The sequence below is a fragment of the Coccinella septempunctata genome, chromosome 4, assembly GCF_907165205.1.
Source record: "Coccinella septempunctata chromosome 4, icCocSept1.1, whole genome shotgun sequence".
Taxonomy (NCBI): Eukaryota; Metazoa; Arthropoda; class Insecta; order Coleoptera; family Coccinellidae; genus Coccinella; species Coccinella septempunctata.
The window spans coordinates 37,224,919-37,249,411 of NC_058192.1; the positions used below are offsets into that span (position 1 = coordinate 37,224,919).

General features: G+C 38.2%; 1 protein-coding gene across 1 annotated transcript; it reads right to left on the reverse strand.

Annotated features, from left to right (window-relative positions):
• Positions 1–18,959: 18,959 nt before the first annotated feature.
• Positions 18,960–23,020, reverse strand: LOC123311702. The gene is made up of 3 exons (XM_044895772.1): positions 22,895–23,020; positions 22,329–22,688; positions 18,960–19,061 (listed from the first exon to the last, which is right to left on the reverse strand). Exons 1-3 carry the CDS (start codon positions 23,018–23,020, stop codon positions 18,960–18,962), a joined length of 588 nt encoding a protein of 195 aa, XP_044751707.1.
• Positions 23,021–24,493: the final 1,473 nt, after the last annotated feature.

Sequence of the window (24,493 nt, forward strand, 5' to 3'; positions counted from 1 at the left end):
ACTGGAAAAAAGGTTACCATAGTCGACATCACCATCCCAGCGGACGATAATGCGGAGAGAGCGTACACTGAGAAAATAACAAAATATCACGATTTGGCATTTGAGCTCAAGAGAATACATAAACTTACCTACACAGCGATCCTTCCCCTCGTAATAACGACTATTGGACTTGTAGAGAAACACCTAGCTGAAAATAAAAGAAGCCTGAAACTGGACGAGAGATTGATCAGTGATGCACAGCGAGAGGTCATCTTATGGGCGACACTAATACTGCGTGGGTTCCTCACCAGTGCATAGGAATGCCTTGGTCGACTTGACCCGGCATGCCCGATGAAGAGCCGTACCCTACTATGGTAAGGGTAAAAAAAAATACATATGTTACTTAGTTAAAAATCGTATGGTCAATATTAGAAAATAAATAACAACACTGTTTAGACTGCATGCTACATAACATCTTTTTTGTAACAAACCTCATATTTATTAAGCCCTGAAGATGAACCTGACAGGGTTCGAAAGCTTGGCAAAATAAAGTAGAGTAAACTGGTACAAATTAAAGTCGTAATATATCCTTAAAAAACCCAAATATTTTTTTTTAACCACCTCGCAGAGGTTTGGCTGAGTCGAAGACGTCGGATCAAACGTGATCAAGACATCTTCAACCATTCACAAGAAATTTCCGGACTATTCTTGTCGTCCACAGAACTACCTCCTTCTGTGCAGCACTTATGACGTCTTGATCCAATCCCAACAGAGCTGTGTTCTCCCCCAAATGTGTCTCCTCCGTTCGTCGTAATTATGAGCGGGATAACATACCTCTTTCAGCTCGAACGCGAGATCTTCATATTTAGCGAGCTTTTCGGTATATGCTCTCGAGATGTTATCACCTGCAGGTACAGTGACGTCGATGATATTTGTCTCCTTCTTAACTTTATCAGAGATAATAATATCCGGTCTGTTGTGTGCAATCGGTCTATCCGTCTCCATCAGGATTTCCCAGTAGAGCCTGTATTCCTCATTTTCTATGACCGCCTTTGGCACGTATTCGTACGGTTTCTTGGAGGTAAGTATCAATCCAGTTCTTACAGCAATAGCTTGATGGTAAATTTTAGCCATGGCGTTATGGCGGTCTGTATACTCTTTAGGTGCCAAGATGGAACAAGCAGACGTGATATGTTGAATTGTCTCTAGACCCTTAGAGCATTTCCGACATCTATCTGATGGTAAGTATCTTTTTGTTATGTTCTTAATATATGCTCTGGTCGGTACCACCTGGTCCTGGATTGCCACCAGCCTTCCCTCAGTCTCAGGATATAGATAACCCGATGCGAGGGGTGAACCGGTCATGAAAATGTTGTACACCACAATTCAGACAATTCACGCAATTCCTATAATAGCATATAAAACAATTCAGACAATTCAACAATTCACACAATTCATGAAAATTCATGGCAATTCACGGCAATTCACGGACAATTCAATACAATTCATGGCAATTCAATACAATTCATGACAATTCAATACAATTCATGACAATTCAATACAATTCATGACAATTCAATACAATTCATAGTTATGTATTTTTTTTTTGAATATATATTTTGGGAATTTTCTTCACATCACACTATGAGAGGTCTGAAACCACTCAATAATATGTGTTATAGATATAGCCAGATAGTAGTTAAGGCTAACTGAGGCTAGCTTACAGAAATTGCTTCTATCCATGGATATCCTATACTTCATTGTTTGATGTACTATTAACCTCCTCTCATCAACATAGTTATATAGTTATATAGGCTGATTCAAACAACTTTGAAATTCAATTGAATAAAATGTTGTGAAAACGACCTAATATAGGATAAGAGCATTCCCTTCCATAACGACAATTTTGGATTTTTCCAAATTGAGGTATAAAATTGTATGATCCGAAAAAATACATTCAGGTAAATTTTTAAAATTCCCTCAGCAAATGGCTCTAGAGTTATTCTGTGCATAAAATCTTTTTGGTCAAAATGGGCAACCCTAATATTGAATACAACAGAGCGTACCCGTTCGTAACGACAATTTTTGTAGGTTTTTCCAAATTGAGTTATAAAATTTTATGAAGCGAAGAAATACTTCTAGGTGGAATCTTTTGAATCAGTACCTTCTATCAAACGCAAATTGATCCAGTAGTTGAAAAAAATGGTTACTGTGCAAGCTATTAATTTTAAATCATACATCAACATGTCGAGTAATTTTATGAAAGTATGTGAAGTACTACAAAATAATAACACAACTTACCAGGTTTCAGAAACATGGTGCGTTGAAATCAAGATTGTGTTCTCATGAAAGTTGTTCGTTCAATTTATATGGAATAACAAAGAGCTTACAGAATAACCATCAAGAGATTCGACACACGTGCTGAAATATCTATGTCTACTTTTTGAGTGCTGAAAACAATTATTAATATTATTAATTCATCTTCACTGATTAATCAACTAAAAATATATCCCTCTCCGAATTGCCCAATTCGGTAATCCTTAGTGTGTACCTACATATCTAGGAATTCATTCAACGCGAACCTTAATTATTACATTACTGAAGCTCTATTGATTACAAACATTAGACAAATAATTTTTATTTTAGACTTGGAGAGACATCTGCAAGCGAGTCTCCAAGTCTTAGATGAACCTCCGAATGATCTTTGTCAGGTTGAGAGGGAAGAAGCTGTGAATATATAATTGACATTATTGCAATCGATATACCGATATAGACCGACATTTCGAATTAACATCTTCTCAGAAATTATAAAAGTGTTAAAAATGAGGTTGAAATAACCAAAATTATATGATATGCATTGAAGAAAGAACGCCCGTTCTTAACAATGATTTTAATGGGTTATTCCCAACCATTGAACTAAAGAAAGAACTTTCTTTAGTTCAATGTTCCCAACAGAGTAATAAAACGGTTTCAACCAGGAAGGAATCGTTTCAGGTACCTGCTATTGAACGCAAAGAGATCGGGACCAATATTCACTAATATTGTTGGTGAATAGTCCCTGTACAGGTTAACAATGTGTTTTGATGACTGTTCATGATGTAATTTACTCTATTCTCAAGAATGCACATGTCTCGAGAAAATTTTAAATTTTTAACTTTGAATCCCTCCAGGCCCGTACGGGCTGCATGACAATGAGTTTTGATGATTTTCATTGGTATAAATCAAGGTATGAATAATATCCGATTGCACCATATCTCATTCTTTCTCCAAGAGAATCTCAAATCCTAAAACGAGCATTAATATCTTTTTCAGAACTGTAAGAATTGTATACTGAACAATACAGTTATCCTTAGAGCGCGGCGTTGACAGATTGTAACTGTGGATGAAAGAAACCTGGCTTCACACCCGTAGGAAATTATTGTGTATCAATAAGAAATAATGAAAAAATTTGATGTTGTATAATTCTTACCTGCTAAATCTTATATCACTTTAATTCAAATCACAAAATACAGAAATTAAACTCGGAGTTTGCACTATTGAGCCGGCATGCGACTATATACATGTCTACATGAATATGACTATATACATGTGCAAACCTCCCTTTCTGCGTCCTAATAGTTGGACAGGTTGGACACCTGTGAATTGCAAGACAGCGAATCGCCCAACAATTAGAAAATGCATTGCAATTCATAACAATTCCAGACAATTCATGAGAATTTTCGAACAATTCACGGAAATTAATAGTTCAGAACAATTCTTTATAATTTACGGCGGTGGGCAAGTTTCCTAAAACTCCAAAATCGAATTCAAATTATTTATGGAAACCCATTTCCATTAGTTATCCAACACGTAAGAGATTCGCTTCAAAATTCAGATATACACCCTTCGAAACTTAATAAACATTCGATTGTGTAAAAGCGTGTAACGTAGAATGCCATTACTATAGTCTAGTAATTTTTGTCCATTCGACACCAGTGAAACCGATTAAGAAAATATAGAATTCCATATCCACCGAAATATCCACATATTACAAAAAAAAATTCTGAATTCCTTAGAACATATCCATGTTCTATAAGAGAGCTCTTCTGAAATCACAATTTCCGACCGAATGCAATGTGTTAAAATTCTAAAAAAATAAATTTCGATATATGTATATGAGTTATAAAAATTCTTAGATTTTGAAATTTAGAAAAATAGCCCATTCTCCACAATTCTCGACAATTCTCAACAATTCCTGACAATTCACACAATTCTTGGCAATTCACAACAATTCTTGACAATTCACCACAATTCCTGGCAATTCATGACAATTCTCAACAATTCTTGGCAATTCAATTCAATTCATGACAATTCCTGCAATTTGTACACCACAATTCACGACCGGTTCACCCCTCGACCCGATGTTATATATTTAAGTGACTGTTCTTTGTTTACATTATTTCTTTTCAGGGCTTCTGGGTACCTGCCATGTAGCGTCATCCCGTGCCACCGCTCAGTCAGCGTTCCGATGGTCAGTGCCTCAGTGGGAGTTCTTCCGTCTGCTAGATTGAGCGTTGTTATGTTCTCGTCCTCCTGAGATACGACCTTGAACAACGGTGAGTTTTTTGTTTGAAAGTATTCTCTCAAATCCTTCACTACTTTATTATGGATGATTTCCAGACTTTGTAGCCCTCTACCTCCCTCCCTTCTGGGTACATAATCCCTTATTTTGTTAGGAGAACTCTCACCCCTGTATCCAATGATTTGAGCTCCGTGGTCGACCATCTTACAACTCCGAATGAATAGGCTATGCACGGGATAGCCCAGGTTTTGATGGCAGTGAACATTGATCTTGAGTTCAGTTTGCTTGCCAGGATCTTTCTGAGCCTTCCAAAAAAACTCATCCTTAAATGTTCATATGTCGGCGAATAAGAAGGTCGAATTATTGGGAGCTCCGCGTTTGGAGTTACCTAAGTGCGATAGTTGCAAGAGAACAATAGTTAAAAACATTGCAAAGTGTACAAATTGTGCTAAAACATATCATCCAGGTTGTGGCGCAAAAATTGAAAAGTGTTGTGAACTTGAACTAATATTAATTGAAGTGAAGACTAGTGGAAATACAACACCCACTTCCATTTCATACGCGGATTCGAGAGCTGCTATTACCAGCGAATCTACACAAAATGATCTTCTTTGTAAGATCATCGCTAATTTAGAAGACAATAATTTGGTTCTGATGGATAATATTTCTTTGTTGAAGTTCAAAATTTCCATATCAGAACAGAGATTATTGGAACGAGATTCAACGATTGAAGAATTGAATAAACGGTTGAATTCGACAAAAAATTATCAGCGGGCACCAGCTGTAAACATTGAATCTACACCGGCGGTGTCGGGATCACAGATGTCCGGTTCCAAAACAACTAATAATAAATTTGTTTCTGTTATTTCTGACAGTCAAAAAGTAAACAATGAATCTTAAGCTGTTAAACAAATTCATCCCTTAGAGTTGGCACAAGGGAAATTGATGTCTGATATTATAAATCTTGTCAAGGATAGCTCAGGCAAAAAGGGCTCACTCGGATCGAAACAGAACTTTCCAAACATTGCTCAGCAGTCTAATGGTGGGTTCATTGTCAGTGAAGACTCTATCCCTACAAAGTCGCTACAAGGCGCTGACACAGCTCACGACGGATTTAAGGTTGTGCAAAGTAGGAAGAAGAGAAGAGTTTTAATTGGACGAAATAATGAAAGCAACATCGTTCATGCAGTCCCGAAGTTAACATCCCTTCACGTAACCAGATTGAATCCTTCTACGAAGCCAGAAGACATGGTGAAATTACTGGTGAATTATTTCAACAGTGTTTCACAAACGTGAAAGCCATCCCTCTAAACACCCTACGCATTATGCCTCTATGAAGGTCACTATTCGTCAAGATGAACTGAAGAAGGCGTGGAATAGTGAAATATGGCCTAGAGGTGCAGTTGTCTCCCATTTTTTAAGGAAGAAGCCACCAATTCAGGGTGTAAACTAGCTCCTGAGATGTCTACAAAGAAGGATCAACAAAGAAGAATATACTATCAAAATGTGCGTGGTTTGAGGACTAAAACTGATGAACTATTAACAAGTGTTTTATCGTCCGGTTTTGACATTATTGTTTTAACTGAAATATGGCTAAATGACCAAGTGCTCAGTGACGAGATGTTTGATCAGCGGTACGTAGTTGTGAGAAAGGACAGATTTTCGGGCCATAGTGGAGGAGGTGTTCTTGTTGCGATTAATTCCGCGATAAGTTTCGATGTGATCAGAACTGATGGCTGTGCAGCCGAATGTTTGCTGGTAAAAGTTAAAGGCGAGGAATTTCAAATGTTATATTTCTGTAGTTTATTTTCCACCTAAGTCGGATGTAAATTTGTATGAAAGCTACTTTAGTATTTTTGATGACATTTTGCTACAGGATGAGAACATACTTATTCTTGGGGATTTTAATACTCCAATATTGTCCGATCACAATACAAAATGTGTCTTAATTAATGATTTCATGAGCTTATTCGGAGTGAAACAAATTAATGATGTTCCTAATTTTATGAATAGAAAGTTAGACTTAATTTTTTCAAATATGTCCATTTCTACAGTAAATAGATCTCAAACTCCTCTTGTCAATGAGGACCGATATCATCCTGCTCTTGAATTCAACTTAAATTTTCATTTTGATAGGTTATGTGTGGGTTATGATAAAAAGCACAATTATGACTATTCAAGGGGTGATTATATGGTACTTTATAACTTGATGTCGCAGTGTGATTGGTCACGTGTATTGAGGAGCGAGAATGTCGATGAGTGCCTGGATATATTTAATGAATCAGTTTATGGAATTCTAGATCAAGCTATTCCAAAGTTCAGCTGTTTCTAAAAGTCGGAAATTCCCTGTATGGTTTACCTCTGACTTGAAACAAAAAATAATAAGGAAGAATAAATTACACAGAAGTGGAAGGAAGGTAGAGGTCTTCTTTTCATTTCTGAGAAAAGAAATAAAACAACAAACTAGATTAGAATATGTTACATATAAAAAGCAACTTGAACAAAATTTTACTAATGACCCCTCATCCTTTTGGTCGTTCATCAACGGAAAGAAAGCACATAACAAAATACCATCAACTATGAAATTTAATAAATGATTGTTTCAGTAGTGAAGAAGACATTTCCGGAGCGTTTGCCAGTTTCTTTGAGTCTGTTTATGTACGGGATGATGATTCTCAAGGGGGAAGTGTCAAATTGGGGATGCTTTCAATTCTCGGTTATTTCAGAGGAGAATCTTAGAGAAAGCGTTAAAAAATTGAAATAAAAAAAGTCTGTTGGTTTGGATGATATTCCTTCTTACATTTATAAAGGTTGCATTGATTTTTTTGTTGCCCCATTGTTGCATATTTTCAATTTATCGCTGTCTAATAACGTTTTTCCCAGTCGCTTGAAGTCGTCAATCATCACCCCTATCCATAAAAAAGGAGAACTAAATCTTATTGAAAACTACCGACCTGTGTGCATATCGAATGCTTTATCTAAAATTTTCGAAAAAATAATATATCAAGATATAATAAATAATTCAAATATAAAAATCAATGAATGTCAACATGGATTCGTTAGGGGAAAGTCAACGGTTAGTAATCTATGTTCTTTCACCGAGCTTGCGGCTGAGGCAATAGAGCACGGTGTTCAACTTGATGCAATCTACACTGATTGTGAAAAGGCATTCGACAGGGTGAACCATGGATTGCTCGTTGATAAACTTGCTGCTAGTGGATTCTCCAAGGATGCTTGCGGATTTATTGGGTCTTACTTAAATCAGAGAACACATTTTGTGAGAATTGGAGGAAAATTTTCTCGCGGAATAGTACAGGGATCAGGTGTACCTCAGGGTAGCATACTGGGGCCCTTGCTTTTCATTGTTTTTGTAAATGATCTTACTTCTTGTTTACGTTTTTCCATTCCATTGCTATTTGCAGATGATTTCAAATTATTCAGAAAAATCTTGAATGTACATGATTGTGCTTTTTTGCAGGAGGATTTAGATGCAGTTGTTCGGTGGTTCAAAATGAATAAAATGTCTTTGAATATAAAGAAATGTAATGTTGTAAGCTTCACTAGAAAATGTAACCCTGTGCATTTCAATTATGAAATTGATTTGAAAATCATTGAGCGTAAGACTAAGGTAAGGGACTTGGGTGTGATGTTTCACCATAATTTGAAATTTAATGATCATTTTGAGCTACTGACAAATAAAGCTTTTAAAGTTATGGGTTTTGTCTTAAGAAACTCTAGAGATTTTAATGTTCCAACTACCATCCAATTGTATAATTCCTTGGTAAGACCTCATCTTGAATATGCCTCTGTAATTTGGATGCCATTGCCAATTACTAATATTGATAAAATCGAGAAAGTGCAAAAAAGATTCCTCCGATATTTACATCTGAAAAAATATCATGTATATCCCTTTATGAAATCATATATATCCATGTTACAAGATTTCGACATGTGTACTTTAGATAAAAGGAGAAAATATAAAGCAGTAGAATTTATTTACAAGATTATTCACGATCCAAATTATAATTTTATCGATTTTGTTCATTTCAAGGTGCCCAAATTGAATTTGAGGATCATAAAAAAAGACCTATTCTTTTTAAAACCAAGTGGATGTTCTCCCATAAACAAAATGATGACTGTATGTAATGAGTTTCTATCGAAAAACGATGTGGATATATTTAATGACTGTTTGAAAATCCTGTGGGATTTGTTTTTTCTAGATTAAGTTTTTTTTTTTGTTCTACATTTGCAATTACCATAGTTATTGGTGTTGGTGTGGAAATAAATAAATAAATAAATAAATAAATGAATAAATGAATGTAGCTTTTGATTCGGCAAGATTTATTTCCAGTCACTCGCACAATCTTTGTAGAATGCTTATCTAGATATAATATGATAATTTATAAGTTATTATCAGTCGCTAATAATTGTCTAATTCACTCTCACTGAACTATGTATAATCTGTGTAGTATATTATTGTTTGTGTGTATTTTTTAGTTCGAAAAAATCAGTCGCGATCAAGATGTTATGCTACCAATTCTCTGTCACTGAATTTGGTGGATAATCACTCACAACGGTTAACCGATTCCTGACCTTCTGTTGTCAGAAAGTACTCCATCGTCAGATACACGTCGTGGTCTTGATAGGTCACCCTCATTGACCTGGTCGAAATGGATTAGGTAGGAATAGATGCTGCTGATGTGGTTTACATCTCTTCTGTAGTTCATGGCATTGGGGTGGCGTTTGATGTGGTACATTTCCAAAAAGGAGCGCTTCCCTCCATTGCGTTCGCAATCTAGGACCCTAGTAGCCTCATAGTCCATTAAGTGGTCTCTATCCCTACTGTGGTCTGCTAAAGCACATATCTTATTAGGGTTCTTGATATCGCTTCTATGTTGAGCTAACCTCTTCTTTAGTTGTTGCGACGTCTGCCCAATATAAACTTCATTGCACATCGAACATGGAACAGAATATATCACTCCACTTCTGTGGAATGTGTTTACGCCATCTTTTACCATACTATGGAGTCTGTCAATCTTAAACTCTGGTTTGGGGATCAACTTTATGTTGGGGGTCTTCAAAAGGCTTATCAGAGCATTTGTCATGCCTTTGATCAATGGTAAGGATGCGTAAGTTAAGATTCAAATCTATTGTGGTGGATGCGCCCCTGTGCTCTTTCCGTGGCTGTCCGGAATGAGTGGAGCTGTGAATCAACCTGTTTAATAGACCCCTGGGGTAACCATTTTCCAGCATCAATTGGAATAATATTTCGAGGTTTTGTGTTCTCAAGGAGGGGTGCGCGATTCGTCGAATCCGGTTTTTTAATCCCAATACTAAATTTACTTTCTGTCCATGTGTGTGGTTGGACAGGTAATGTACATACCTCCCTGAGCTCATTGGTTTGCGGTACCAATCCAAAATTAACCGGTTGTCAGCATGGGCGCCCGCAGGGGGGGCCAGGGGTCACAATGGAAGAACTACAACTCGCTGCCCAGAAAATGAAGAAGAAGAAAGCACCAGGGCCTGATGGTATAACGGCAGAAATACTCAAGATAATAATGGAGGACAACAGCGAGAAAGTACTGGAAATGTACAACAGAGCATGGCAAAAGGCAGAATTCCCGGACATATGGAAAGAGGCAGAGTTAGTCCTTATACGGAAGCCAGGAAAAACAGATACGGAGCCCAGCAGTTTCCGCCCCATATGCCTACTGAGCGTAGTAGGAAAACTATACGAGCACCTGATAAGAGAAAGACTGCTAAAGGAACTGGAAGGTAAGAACATAATTTCAGGTAACCAGCACGGTTTTAGGGAAGCCAGATCCACGATAACGGCCATAGAAGAAGTCCTCAACTACGCAAGATGGGTCAGAGGAGGAACACATAGAACCAGAAAATGAAGAAGAAGAAAGCACCAGGGCCTGATGGTATAACGGCAGAAATACTCAAGATAATAATGGAGGACAACAGCGAGAAAGTACTGTAAATGTACAACAGAGCATGGCAAAAGGCAGAATTCCCGGACATATGGAAAGAGGCAGAGTTAGTCCTTATACGGAAGCCAGGAAAAACAGATACGGAGCCCAGCAGTTTCCGCCCCATATGCCTACTGAGCGTAGTAGGAAAACTATACGAGCACCTGATAAGAGATGGGTTTTGTTTTAAGAAACTCTAGAGATTTTAATGTTCCAACTACCATCCAATTGTATAATTCCTTGGTAAGACCTCATCTTGAATATGCCTCTGTAATTTGGATGCCATTGCCAATTACTAATATTGATAAAATCGAGAAAGTGCAAAAAAGATTCCTCCGATATTTACATCTGAAAAAATATCATGTATATCCCTTTATGAAATCATATATTTATTTATTTATTTTTTTATTTTTTTATACCAGAGATACAAACAGGTTAAAAACCCACTACAGTATCTACATATTGAAAAAACGAAATAACATAAATTATTTGAACTATAAATGATTTCCCATACAATATTGGACAATATCTTAAAATTAACACAATATCTTAAAATTAACACCTTTATTGAAGTTTACAATTACCAAAAAAAAAAAAAATATTTCAACTCTCTAGATTTTTCCGCAGAACACCTCGAACCTGGTGGAGGGTCATCGAAAAATAGTCAACATGCACAGAAATTTCATTACCGGTTCGAGCAATTCGACACAGCGGTGAACTCTGAGATGTATATGTGTATCGAAATGGTACACTAAAAAGTTCACTCGCCCTAAGGGATCTTTGGGTCACATTAAAACATATACGAGCAAGGACATCCGGGCTTTGAATTATATTGTTCAAGATCTTATACAAAAATAGTGCCTCAGAGACCACGCGCACGCTCGACAACGACATCAAACCAAAATGTGCACGTGCCCCAGCATAATCTCTATCGGTCAAGACATATTTGGTCCTGTTAGCTAGAAACCTTATAAACCTATTTTGAATACTCTCGATGCGATCAATGTTGGATTTCTGCCTTGGCTTCCACACAATGGCGGCAAAGTTTAGTCTACTACGGACGAAAGCATTAAAAAGGACCCTGATTGGTGTGGCAGTTACGAAAGTCTTACATTTTCTAGTTATATATCCCAACATTCGTGAAGATGAATTTACCACGGATTCCACATGGAGATCGAAGATAAGCTTGGTATCAAAGATAACTCCCAAGTCCCTGACACAACTCAAAGATTTAATTGGCTTGCCATCTAAATAGTATGTTCGAGTAACAGGATTGCGGTTTCTTGTGAACGTCATTGATGCACACTTAGAAAAATTCAGGAATAACCCATTCTGTTCACAAAAAGCAAAGAGGCGATCTAAATCTTCTTGTAAATGTGCGCAATCCTGATCATTGAATACAGAAACATAGAATTTCAAATCGTCAGCGAACATTAAAAACCTACTATAATGAAAACAGGTTGCCACCTTGTTTATGTAAATTATGAAGAGTAAAGGCCCAAGGTGCGAGCCTTGGGGTACACCCGAAGTAATTCTGTACAACCCTGACACAAACCCCAACACGGAAATAAATTGGGAGCGATTCTTTATATATGACTCTACCCATCTGAGAAGACTACCTCCCACACCGACCTCAGCCAAGCGGCTCAGCAATATGTTATGACTTATTTTATCAAAAGCTTTGCTGAAGTCGGTGTAGATGGTGTCAACCTGAACTCTTCTATCCATATTATCATGTACGTACTCGGTAAAGACGAAGAGGTTTGTATCTAGAGAGCGACCCCTGAAGAATCCGTGCTGTTCTGGAACTATAATATTCTTAACTAAACATAATAAATGGTCATACACAAGTTTCTCGAAGACTTTTGCAATAATGGATATTTTACTTATTGGTCGATAATTTTCGACGTTATCTTTCTGTCCCCCTTTGAAGATGGGTACAACCATAGCTATCTTCCATTTATCCGGAAATTGACCCAATTTCATTGAAATGTTGTAGATGATCGTCAAAGGTGCAGAAAGAGAAACGGCACAATTTTTTATGAAAATTGACGGCAACCTATCAGGACCAGCTCCCTTCTTAGGATCAAGATTTTCCAGGACCCTCAAAACCTCGTCACGATGAAAAACTATACTACACAAACTATCAGATGTCTGATTTTCTCGTGGATTACCCGTAAACACATAACTTTCCGGTACAAAAACGCTCCGAAAATAATCACCGAACATGCCGCTGATCTCTGAACCACTATTCGCACAATTATCCATACAACATATCCATGTTACAAGATTTCGACATGTTTACTTTAGATAAAAGGAGAAAATATAAAGCAGTAGAATTTATTTACAAGATTATTCACGATCCAAATTATAATTTTATCAATTTTGTTCATTTCAAGGTGCCCAAATTGAATTTGAGGATCATAAAAAAAGACCTATTCTTTTTAAAACCAAGTGGATGTTCTCCCATAAACAAAATGATGACTGTATGTAATGAGTTTCTATCGAAAAACGATGTGGATATATTTAATGACTGTTTGAAAATCCTGTGGGATTTGTTTTTTCTAGATTAAGTTTTTTTTTTTTGTTCTACATTTGCAATTACCATAGTTATTGGTGTTGGTGTGGAAATAAATAAATAAATAAATAAATAAATGAATAAATAAATGTAGCTTTTGATTCGGCAAGATTTATTTCCAGTCACTCGCTGTTAAAAAATCGAGGGTGTTATGATTTTGTAATTAAAGAGTAGTGGACTGTATTGAAGGATAATTGAGTTGGAGATGGTATAAAAACATTTATTAAGTATCATTCACAATCATAAAATGAATATGTCACCTGCATGAAGCTAATACAGTAAAAGCAACTAATATTAACCACATCTATAAACTCAGAGAGACAATATCCAATTAAAAACAAGAGATGGTCCAGAGCAGTTCAAATGAGAAGTCACTTGATGTCAGACTTAGACGTTGAGGAGTTCAATAAATTCAATATCAACACAACGGTTACACAGTGATAGGGCAATCAATTGAAAATTAATTGCGAGAGCCTCCTTTTTCTATCAGAAAACGCGAAGGTTAGAATACTGAATTTTAAAGAGAAGACGCGAGAGTACAGAGAAATAGGCCCGAGGTGAAACTGCAATGTCTAAGTCTGATCATCAACGAGAAATCGATACATTAAATTTGAGTTGATCAATAATGTTAATGTAAGTATGAGCAGAACAAGAGTAGCACAAGTTAAATGAGAAGCACAGAATTAATGAATTTGAGAAGCACTAGAATATTAAAAATAATATGAAAAGGGCAATAAATTCTAATTAAATGAGAAGTTCGATAATAATTAATTAAATGAAAAGGACAATCATAATTAATATGAGAAGAACATAGTATAATTCATATACATTGAGATGATCTTGAAGAGTGCGAAAATGTATCAATGAATTCAGCATTTACAGAGACGAACTGCTTACAAGTAAGCACGATTAGAACGTTCATCAGAAAAATAGAAGAAACAATTGATAAATTAAGAGAAGTCATGAGAGTACTGAGTTGAATAAATCTCTAATCGTAGATTTTGAGATGTGCTTAAGGCTGAGAAAACTAACATGCATGTTGAGTCCGATGAATGAATATAGAAGAGAAACAATGAGAGTACATATTATAAAGAGTAGACCATACCAAGCGAGTAGACATGAGTGTTCGAGCAGACTTTCCAGGGTGGAGCCTAGGTCGAGGTGTATCGAGCATTATCACTGATCGCTTAACGAAACTTGAGGTGTGCATATCCTGTTCTGTGGAAAACAGCTACAACCAGGGTCCACCCTGGAGAATATGAGGATTCATTCATCTGAAACTCAACACCATGAATTAGTCATATGTATAAGAGGTGATCATACGAGGTGTTATAAAAATGATAAAACTGATTCTAATAATAACGAGTGTTAAGAGAAGACAGGAAATCAGATATCAATTTTATAGAGATGGACTTGAGAAGTTTCAATCCTGGTGCTACATACCCATTTTCATGTGAGATGATCTAGAGAAGTCTGAAACTCTATATAAATTATGAAATATGATAAAATATATAGTTTTGAGAGGACAATAGTTCGATTTGAGTTGAGAAGACATTTCAATTGAGCAGTGCTCGCAAGGATTCTGAATCTATTTCAAGATTCTACAATCTCTTGCACGTGGACTTATTTCAGCAGAGTGAAATTATCATGAAAATGGAGTAATTAATAATGTTGAGGAGTCTGAGTGTACTTTACCTTATGAGAAGAACAATTTAGCACCAGGATTGTGCGAGAAGACTTAAAAATTGAGAACAACTAAAAGAAGTGAACTTAAAATGAGGTGTTACAAAATCACATTGATAGCAGCGCGAAGTTAATTCAACGGAGCTAACAAAGAGAATCTTTAGAAAAAAAATGTGTAAATGTGTGGTTTTTCACTCCTGAAAAACACTGAAAGTGGGGCCGCTGCGTCGTTCAACCAGCGCACCGCGGCACCGCCGAATCGGAGTACCATACGCGGCGACCGGAGCTGGTCAGGAGCGTAGACTAGAGAGAGGTCGGAGGAGGGCTTCGCTCAATTTTTAACACTCGCACAATCTTTGCAGAATGCTTATCTAGATATAATATGATAATTTATAAGTTATTATCAGTCGCTAATAATTGTCTAATTCACTCTCACTGAATTTTGTATAATCTGTGTAGTATATTATTGTTTGTGTGTATTTTTTAGTTCGAAAAAATCAGTCGCGATCAAGATGTTATGCTACCAATTCTCTGTCACTGAATTTGGTGGATAATCACTCACAACGGTTAACCGATTCCTGACCTTCTGTTGTCAGAAAGTACTCCATCGTCAGATACACGTCGTGGTCTTGATAGGTCACCCTCATTGACCTGGTCGAAATGGATTAGGTAGGAATAGATGCTGCTGATGTGGTTTACATCTCTTCTGTAGTTCATGGCATTGGGGTGGCGTTTGATGTGGTACATTTCCAAAAAGGAGCGCTTCCCTCCATTGCGTTCGCAATCTAGGACCCTAGTAGCCTCATAGTCCATTAAGTGGTCTCTATCCCTACTGTGGTCTGCTAAAGCACATATCTTATTAGGGTTCTTGATATCGCTTCTATGTTGAGCTAACCTCTTCTTTAGTTGTTGCGACGTCTGCCCAATATAAACTTCATTGCACATCGAACATGGAACAGAATATATCACTCCACTTCTGTGGAATGTGTTTACGCCATCTTTTACCATACTATGGAGTCTGTCAATCTTAAACTCTGGTTTGGGGATGAACTTTATGTTGGGGGTCTTCAAAAGGCTTATCAGAGCATTTGTCATGCCTTTGATCAATGGTAAGGATGCGTAAGTTAAGATTCAAATCTATTGTGGTGGATGCGCCCCTGTGCTCTTTCCGTGGCTGTCCGGAATGAGTGGAGCTGTGAATCAACCTGTTTAATAGACCCCTGGGGTAACCATTTTCCAGCATCAATTGGAATAATATTTCGAGGTTTTGTGTTCTCAAGGAGGGGTGCGCGATTCGTCGAATCCGGTTTTTTAATCCCAATACTAAATTTACTTTCTGTCCATGTGTGTGGTTGGACAGGTAATGTACATACCTCCCTGAGCTCATTGGTTTGCGGTACCAATCCAAAATTAACCGGTTGTCAGCATGGGCGCCCGCAGGGGGGGCCAGGGGTCACAATGGAAGAACTACAACTCGCTGCCCAGAAAATGAAGAAGAAGAAAGCACCAGGGCCTGATGGTATAACGGCAGAAATACTCAAGATAATAATGGAGGACAACAGCGAGAAAGTACTGGAAATGTACAACAGAGCATGGCAAAAGGCAGAATTCCCGGACATATGGAAAGAGGCAGAGTTAGTCCTTATACGGAAGCCAGGAAAAACAGATACGGAGCCCAGCAGTTTCCGCCCCATATGCCTACTGAGCGTAGTAGCAAAACTATACGAGCACCTGATAAGAGAAAGACTGCTAAAGGAACTGGAAGGTAAGAACATAATTTCAGATAACCAGCACGGTTTTAGGGAAGCCAGATCCACGATAACGGCCAAAGAAGAAGTCCTCAACTACGCAAGATGGGCCAGAGGAGGAACACATAGAACCAGAAAAGTAACCATCCTAACAGCCTTCGACGTAAAGAACGCGTTTACTTCAGTTGGATGGAAAGAGACCCTCGAAGAACTGAAGAATAAAGGAATATCAGCCCACCTACAGAATGTTATACGAAGCTACTTCCAGAATAGGACGCTGAGGACGGCGCATAAAAAGATATGTCTAACATGTGGGGTTCCCCAGGGTTCTGTTTTAGGTCCCATGTTATGGAATATATCGTACAACGGAGTATTAGAGCTGGCCGACGACGACCCCGATACAAAATTGGTAGCATACGCAGATGACTTAGGAATGATAACGACGGGGAAAACAGAAGAAGAAGCCTGGGAGAAAACCGAACAAATGGCAGCTCGTGTTGGAGCCTGGTTGAGAAGCAGAGGACTGCAATTGGCTCCACACAAAACAGAAATACTCCCGCTGACCGGAAGACGGCCAATAGAAAGGACCAAGGCAACTATAGAAGGCGTAGAGGTTGAGGCAAGGAGACAACTTAAATACCTAGGAGTAATTTTGGACAAAGACCTCACCTTCCTCCGGCACATAGACTACGCTGTAGAGAGAACGAGAGAGACGACGAACGCCCTAAGAAAACTAATGCCAAGAATAGAAGGACCTGATCAAGAAAGAGACGAGTACTGGTAGCCGCAGCCATGTCAAGATTGTTGTATGGAGCTGAAATATGGGCAGAGAGCCTAAGGACCTACACCACCGCCAGAGATAAGATTAGAAAGGCGCAGAGAGGAGTCGTGGTAAGTTCTATAAGAGCTTATAAGAATGTTTCAGGTATAGCAGCACTCATCATCGCTGGGATGATACCAGCCGATCTCCTCGCAGAAGAAAGACGAGAGATTTACCACGACCGAACAGACAAGAAAGAAGCCCGAGAACAAACAAGAAGAAAATGGACTTAAGAAATAAGAAGCCACAGAGGCGCAAGATGGACGAAGGAACTAATACAAGACCCGTTGAAATGGATGGACCGGGCACATGGAGATTTAGAGTACGAAACCGTCCAATTCCTGAGTGGGCATGGCTGCTTTGGAACGTACAGAAAGAAAATAGGAAAGAGTAACAGCGCCCAATGTTGGAAATGCCAAGGACTCGACAAGCCAGACCACATCCTCTTCTGGGGCAACAGAAGGAAACCCGGACTTTCAATACACCAAGCACAACATCGTGGAAAAGATGCTAGAGAACGAAGATAAGTGGAACCTTATCACGGAATGGATCCGGACCGTCATGAAGGCGAAGGCAGAAGAGGAAAGTAAAAGGGAAAACGCCGGAAGGTATGATTAACGAACCGAAAATTAATAATTTCAGGAAACGACCACCAAAAAGCAAATACCGAGATCACGACACCAAGCACCCGAAGAAGACAACCCCACCCGATCACGACAATAACCAACCTTAGACTAAGTGTGTTTTAGGAAGCCCGAACAAGCCAGATAAGGAGACGACGGAAGGATGCAGCCCATGATGACGACCCAGCCTGACTATGACACGCCCGACCCCAAATCCTCTCACTTTCCAAGGGCTAAGTCTAGGCGACCAGCTCGCCGGAGACAGAGCTATCGAGAAGAGGCTTCGGATGATTCGCGGGAGGAAGTGGCGTGGTTAACTATGGCTTTCCTGGCCCCTCTAGTCTGCGGACAAGAGGTAGACCCAAGAAGTACCGTTAGTACCACCTGCAAGAAGCAACTATGGCTTTCCTGGCACCTCGAGTCCACGGACACGAGGAAGACCCAGGGAGCAATGTTAGCGCTTCGACTCGGATCTACGACTTGTCTATCTCGGCGGGAATCCGAGCGTGGCCGCAAGAAGTACGTCTCACTTTCCCCCTCGGAACCACCAGGTGGACATAGTTCGTGGTGATACGTCGGAAAAACTATGACTCGCTTGGCCCCCGGCATCTCCGGATCCGGAGGAGACCCAAGGAGTACCGTTATTGTCTGACAGATACCACAACCTCTTAGCGCAATCTCCGAGGGACCAGGGCCAACGGTCTGTTACAAATATGTCGTATTTGTTTACGAACTATACACAGCAGACCGGTCAAGACCTTCCGAGGATCTACCCCGGACAGCTCGAGTTCCGTAACCAGAGTCAGGGGGAAACTGCGGAACGATTCAAGCCAGTCACTAGACTGTGAGATCCGTGAGACGGGGTCCTAGCTTCTTGCCTCCCTTCCCCACCTCCCCAGAGGAACAAGGAGCTTGTGGCATTCCACGCAGGAAATATACCGTAAATACCAATCGCCTTGGTCGAGACGGATATTGTCCTAGCGCACAGCAACTTAGTCGTACAGGTCAGCGTCCCTGAGACCTCGACTTCGTTGTTGAGGAGGGGGTTTTGGTGGGTGAGAGCCCCACACGAATCCGCAGTATTGCACAGCCCGCTGCGGAGAAGCCGGTATCGGTTTCCCCCTACCTCGTGGGCAAAAAAAAAGGGGGGGCCAGGGGGGGCCATGGCGATGGAGATTGGAAAACCACGAATTTGCTGTAGACAAATGTACAGATCTAATTAATTATGAAGCATCTTCAGCTGAAGATTACTTCAAAAAATCTATATTCACCCAATATTCATATCATCTAATTCCAGCCCTTGAAACGAGATTCTCAAAAGAACATGAAATGCTTGTTTCTTTGTTCAATATTTTGCCCATGTTCAAAAATCGAGGGTGTTATGATTTTTTAATTAAAGAGTAGTGGACTGTATTAAAAGATAATTGAGTTGGAGATGGTATAAAAACATTTATTAAGTATCATTCACAATCATAAAATGAATATGTCACCTGCATGAAGCTAATACAGTAAAAGCAACTAATATTAACCACATCTATAAACTCAGAGAGACAATATCCAATTAAAAACAAGAGATGGTCCAGAGCAGTTCAAATGAGAAGTCACTTGATGTCAGACTTAGACGTTGAGGAGTTCAATAAATTCAATATCAACACAACGGTTACACAGTGATAGGGCAATCAATTGAAAATTGATTGCGAGAGCCTCCTTATTCTATCAGAAAACGCGAAGGTTAGAATACTGAATTTCAAAGAGAAGACACGAGAGTACAGAGAAATAGGCCCGAGGTGAAACTGCAATGTCTAAGTCTGATCATCAACGAGAAATCGATACATTAAATTTGAGTTGATCAATAATGTTAATGTAAGTATGAGCAGAACAAGAGTAGCACAAGTTAAATGAGAAGCACAGAATTAATGAATTTGAGAAGCACTAGAATATTAAAAAATAATATGAAAAGGGCAATAAATTCTAATTAAATGAGAAGTTCAATGATAATTAATTAAATGAAAAGGACAATCATAATTAATCTGAGAAGAACATAGTATAATTCATATACAGTGAGATGATCTTGAAGAGTGCAAAAATTTATCAATGAATTCAACATTTACAGAGACGAACTGCTTACAAGTAAGCACGATTAGAACGTTCATCAAAAAAACAGAAGAAACAATTGATAAATTAAGAGAAGTCATGAGAGTACTGAGTTCAATAAATCTCTAATCGTAGATTTTGAGATGTGCTGAAGGCTGAGAAAACTAACATGTATGTTGAGTCCGATGAATGAATATAGAAAAGAAGTAATGAGAGTACATATTATAAAGAGTAGACCATACCAAATGAGTAGACATGAGTGTTCGAGCAGACTTTACAGGGTGGAGCCTAGGTCGAGGTGTATCGAGCAATGTCATTGATCGTTTAAATAACGTTGAGGTGTTCACATCCTTTTCTGAAGAAAACAGCTACATCCAGGGTCCACCCTGGAGAATATGAGGATTCATTCATCTGAAACTCAACAACAGTAATTAGTCATATGTACAACGAGGTGATCATAAGAGTTGTCTTAAAAATGATTAAACTGATTCTAATAATAAAGAATATTATGAGTAGACAGTGAATCAGCAATCATTTTTATTGAGATGGACTTGAGAAGTTTCAATCCTGGTGCTACATACCCATTTTCATGTGAGAAGATCTAGAGAAGTCTGAAAATCTATATAAATTATGAAATATAATAAAATATATATTTCTGAGCCGGCAATGGTTCGAGTTGTCTTGAGTGGACGTTTCAGTTGAGCGGTGCAGCAAGGATTATGAATCTATTTCAAGATTCTACAATCTCTTGCACGTGGACTTATTTCAGCAGAGTGAAATTATCATGAAAATGGAGTAATTAATAATTTTGAGTAGTCTGAGTGTACTTTACCTTATGAGAAGAATAATTTAGCACCAGGATTGTGCGAGAAGACTTAAAAATTGAGAACAACTAAAAGAGGTGAACTCAAAATGAGGTGTTACAAAATCATATTGATAGCAGCGCGAAGTTAATTCTACGAAGCTAACAAAGAGAATCTTTTGAAAAAATATGTAAATGTGTGGTTTTTCACTTCTGAAAAACACCGAAAGTGGGATGGGGCTTCGCTCAATTTTTAACAGCCCAAGAATTCCAAATTACTAGATATTGAATCTTTCGCATCTAAGGTCGGCCATATGTATAACATTGAAGATTTTATGGAGCTCGATGCAGCCGTTCGGTCTTGACGATCATTTAATTGATTCCATCTTTTTGGAAATTTTTCGATAGTCACCGTTAGAGTAATTTTTCTCTCAATAAAAATAACCGTAGATGGAAATGTGATACATATTCTGAAAGAGCATTTCCTATAGTTAAAAATCTGAAGATTTTATGGAACTCGATGCATCCGTTCGGTCTTGACGATCATTTAATTTATTCCATCTTTTTGGAAATTTTTCGATAGTCACCGTTAGAGTAATTTTTCTTTCGATAAAACTAACCGTAAATGGAAATGTGATGCATATTCTGAAAGAGCAAATCTTCTAGTAAAAAATCTGAAGATTTTATGGAGCTCGATGTAGCCGTTCGGTCTTGACGATCATTTAATTTAATCCATCTTTTTGGAAATTTTTCGATAGTCACCTTTAGAGTAATTTTATCTCAATAAAACTAACCGTAGATGGAAATGTGATACATATTCTGAAAGAGCATTTCCAATAGTTAAAAATCTGAAGATTTTATGGAGCTCGATGTAGCCGTTCGGTCTTGACGATTATTTAATTGATTCCATCTTTTTAAAAATTTTTCGATAGCCACCGTTAGAATAATTTTTCTATGAATAAAACTAACCGTAGATGATGAAAATGTGAAACATATTCTGAAAGAGCATTTCCTCAAGTTAAAAATCTGAAAATTTTATGGAGCTCGATGCAACCGTTCGTTCTTGACGATCATTTAATTTATTCCATCTTCTTGGAAATGTTTCGATAATCACCGTTAGAGTAATTTTTCTTTCAATAAAACTAACCGTAGATGGAAATGTGATACATATTCTGAAAGAGCAACTACTCTTGTTGAAAATCTGAAGATTTTATGGAGCTCGATGCAGCTGTTCCATCTTTCTGGAAATTTTTCGATAGTTACTGTTAGAGAAATTTTTCTTTCAATAAAACTAGCCAAAGATGATATTTTGCCCCCCTGAGAAAAATTTCTGCGGGCGCCCATGGTTGTCAGGCAATCTGATGACCTTCGTGTCCAAAAATGGAACACTTCTATCAGTTTCTTTTTCTAGGGTAAATTGCACCCTCTGGTGTTGGTTGTTAAACTTTTCAAGGAGGTAGCTCACCTGTTCCTCAGGCACGGCGCAGATAATGTCATCCACATATTTCTTGATGAAGGGGATGTGAAAAGGAACATCAGAAAGTACGTTGTCCAAAATGAAGTCCATAACTATGTCTGCAATTGGGGAGCTGGAGTTGGAGCCCATGGGTGAGCCGAGAATTTGTAAGTAGAAGATGCCATCGAACACAAAATAGTTAGATGTGAACAGGAAATTGATTATGTTCAAGAATTCTTCCTTCGGTATGGATGTATGGTTGTTTATAAGTTGCCATTTACTCTCTATTGCTGAAACCGCAAGGTCTAAGTATATGTTGTTGAACAGTGATATGACGTCCAAACTAATTATGATGTAGTTGTCAGGGAGCTGGAAATCATCGATGATAAGTAATTAGATAGGATGTCAGATATGAACATTGACAGTTTGGAGGGAGGAGTATTGATACACGATATAATCGGTCTAATTGTGAGAGTGGGCTTGTGGATTTTTGGTAATCCGTAAAATCTCGCAGGGACTGAGTTGTAGGTTTACAGCCGTTTTCCTTAGGTTTGTGTTATGTAGCCCTTGTTCACCAAACTCTTGATCACTGCGTTGCACCTATTCTGCATCGACGTGGTGGGATCTCTGGGAAGTTGTTTGTAGTACTGTTCATCCTGTAGTAATGTGTCCGCTAGTTCCTTGTATTGGGTCTTATCCATTAGCACTGTCACATAAACAAGTAATTGTTATGTACACTCGATTAATAATCGTCAGCCGGCACGATGCTGGTGAAATATGCGTCAGACGAACTGACTGACATAACATAAGGTGCAGCGCGCCAAAGGAAGCTGGTCACTGCCCTTGACTTTGGAAGCCTGACTGACGCAGAATCCACCACTATAAACGTGACTGACGTCCATTTTTACGTTCAATTTGATTAAAATAATAATTTTTCAAAATCTCAAGTGAAGATCGGTCACTTCAATCTTCAGATTTTTCCGACCACTTCAACCGCCTGACTGACGATGTTTCCACCATCGGGAAAGTGACTGACGCCCATTTTCACTCATAATCATGAATAATTTACATTATTACAAATTTTCACGTGGAGATCAATCACTTTTTTTTGAGATTTTTCCGGCGAGTTTCACCGCCCCCCACGCCCACGCCCACCGCTATTGGATTGACTGACGCGCGGACCTCATATGTACAAGTGGAGAACTACTCATCCTAAAAAATTCGTGTGAAGATCGATCACTAGTTCAAAAGTGACGCCACCTCCCAGACTATTAGAATATTATTGTTTTCAATTTTTGATAAGAGAACAACCATGGTGAAATGTTGAAGAGTGCGCTAGTGTAAGAGTGTTTTGGCATCGGAAAGAAAAGGAGAAGATATACAATTTCAGAGTGCATTTTTGAGAGAAAATTGGAAAAAACCTTACCTCAAGAATCGACTCGGAATCAATTTGTGTGTCAAGAGCACTTTTGCGATGAAGATATCAAAAAGATGATGGATTCATTATGAAAGAAATCGAGAAATTGTCATCCCTCGCGAGAAGTGGTTTCTTCTGAATAAGAATTTCTAACCAATAAAACTACATGTACATGGTTCAGAAGTAGATATTCTTGAAGAATTTTGTTGGCATAACATAATATATCGTGTATAACGGTTCTCAGCTGAGTATTGGAAACATAGTCTACTCTAATACCTAAGTTTTAAATCTGAGATTGCAACCTTTTGTTGTCTTGATGTGTACTACTCCTCACTGCGAATTTATATAATTTTGAAGATTGCAGTAAACCAACTAACATACCTGTTTTCAATAAACAATGATAAACAAACGTAGGTAAAATTTTTTTGATCAGTGATTTCTTTTGAATTTCATTGATTTAGGCATTTATTATGAGAGAATAAAGCTCATAACATAGTCCCCTTTGTAATATGACTTGTATTTTATTGCATATAATTCAGAGAACTCATATTTAATATAGATTTGAAGAGAGGTATTTGAAAAATCATCAGAAAAACCACGGTGACATATAACCTAAAATAAAATGAAGACTGTTCATTTAAAATTGACGCTAAAATCCCCACCCCTTATCGATAAACGCAGCGATCGCAGCGACTCCTAGCCTTCGTTCCCCGTTTTCGGGGACACATTTTTAGAACGGCGATCGTTCTCTTATTGT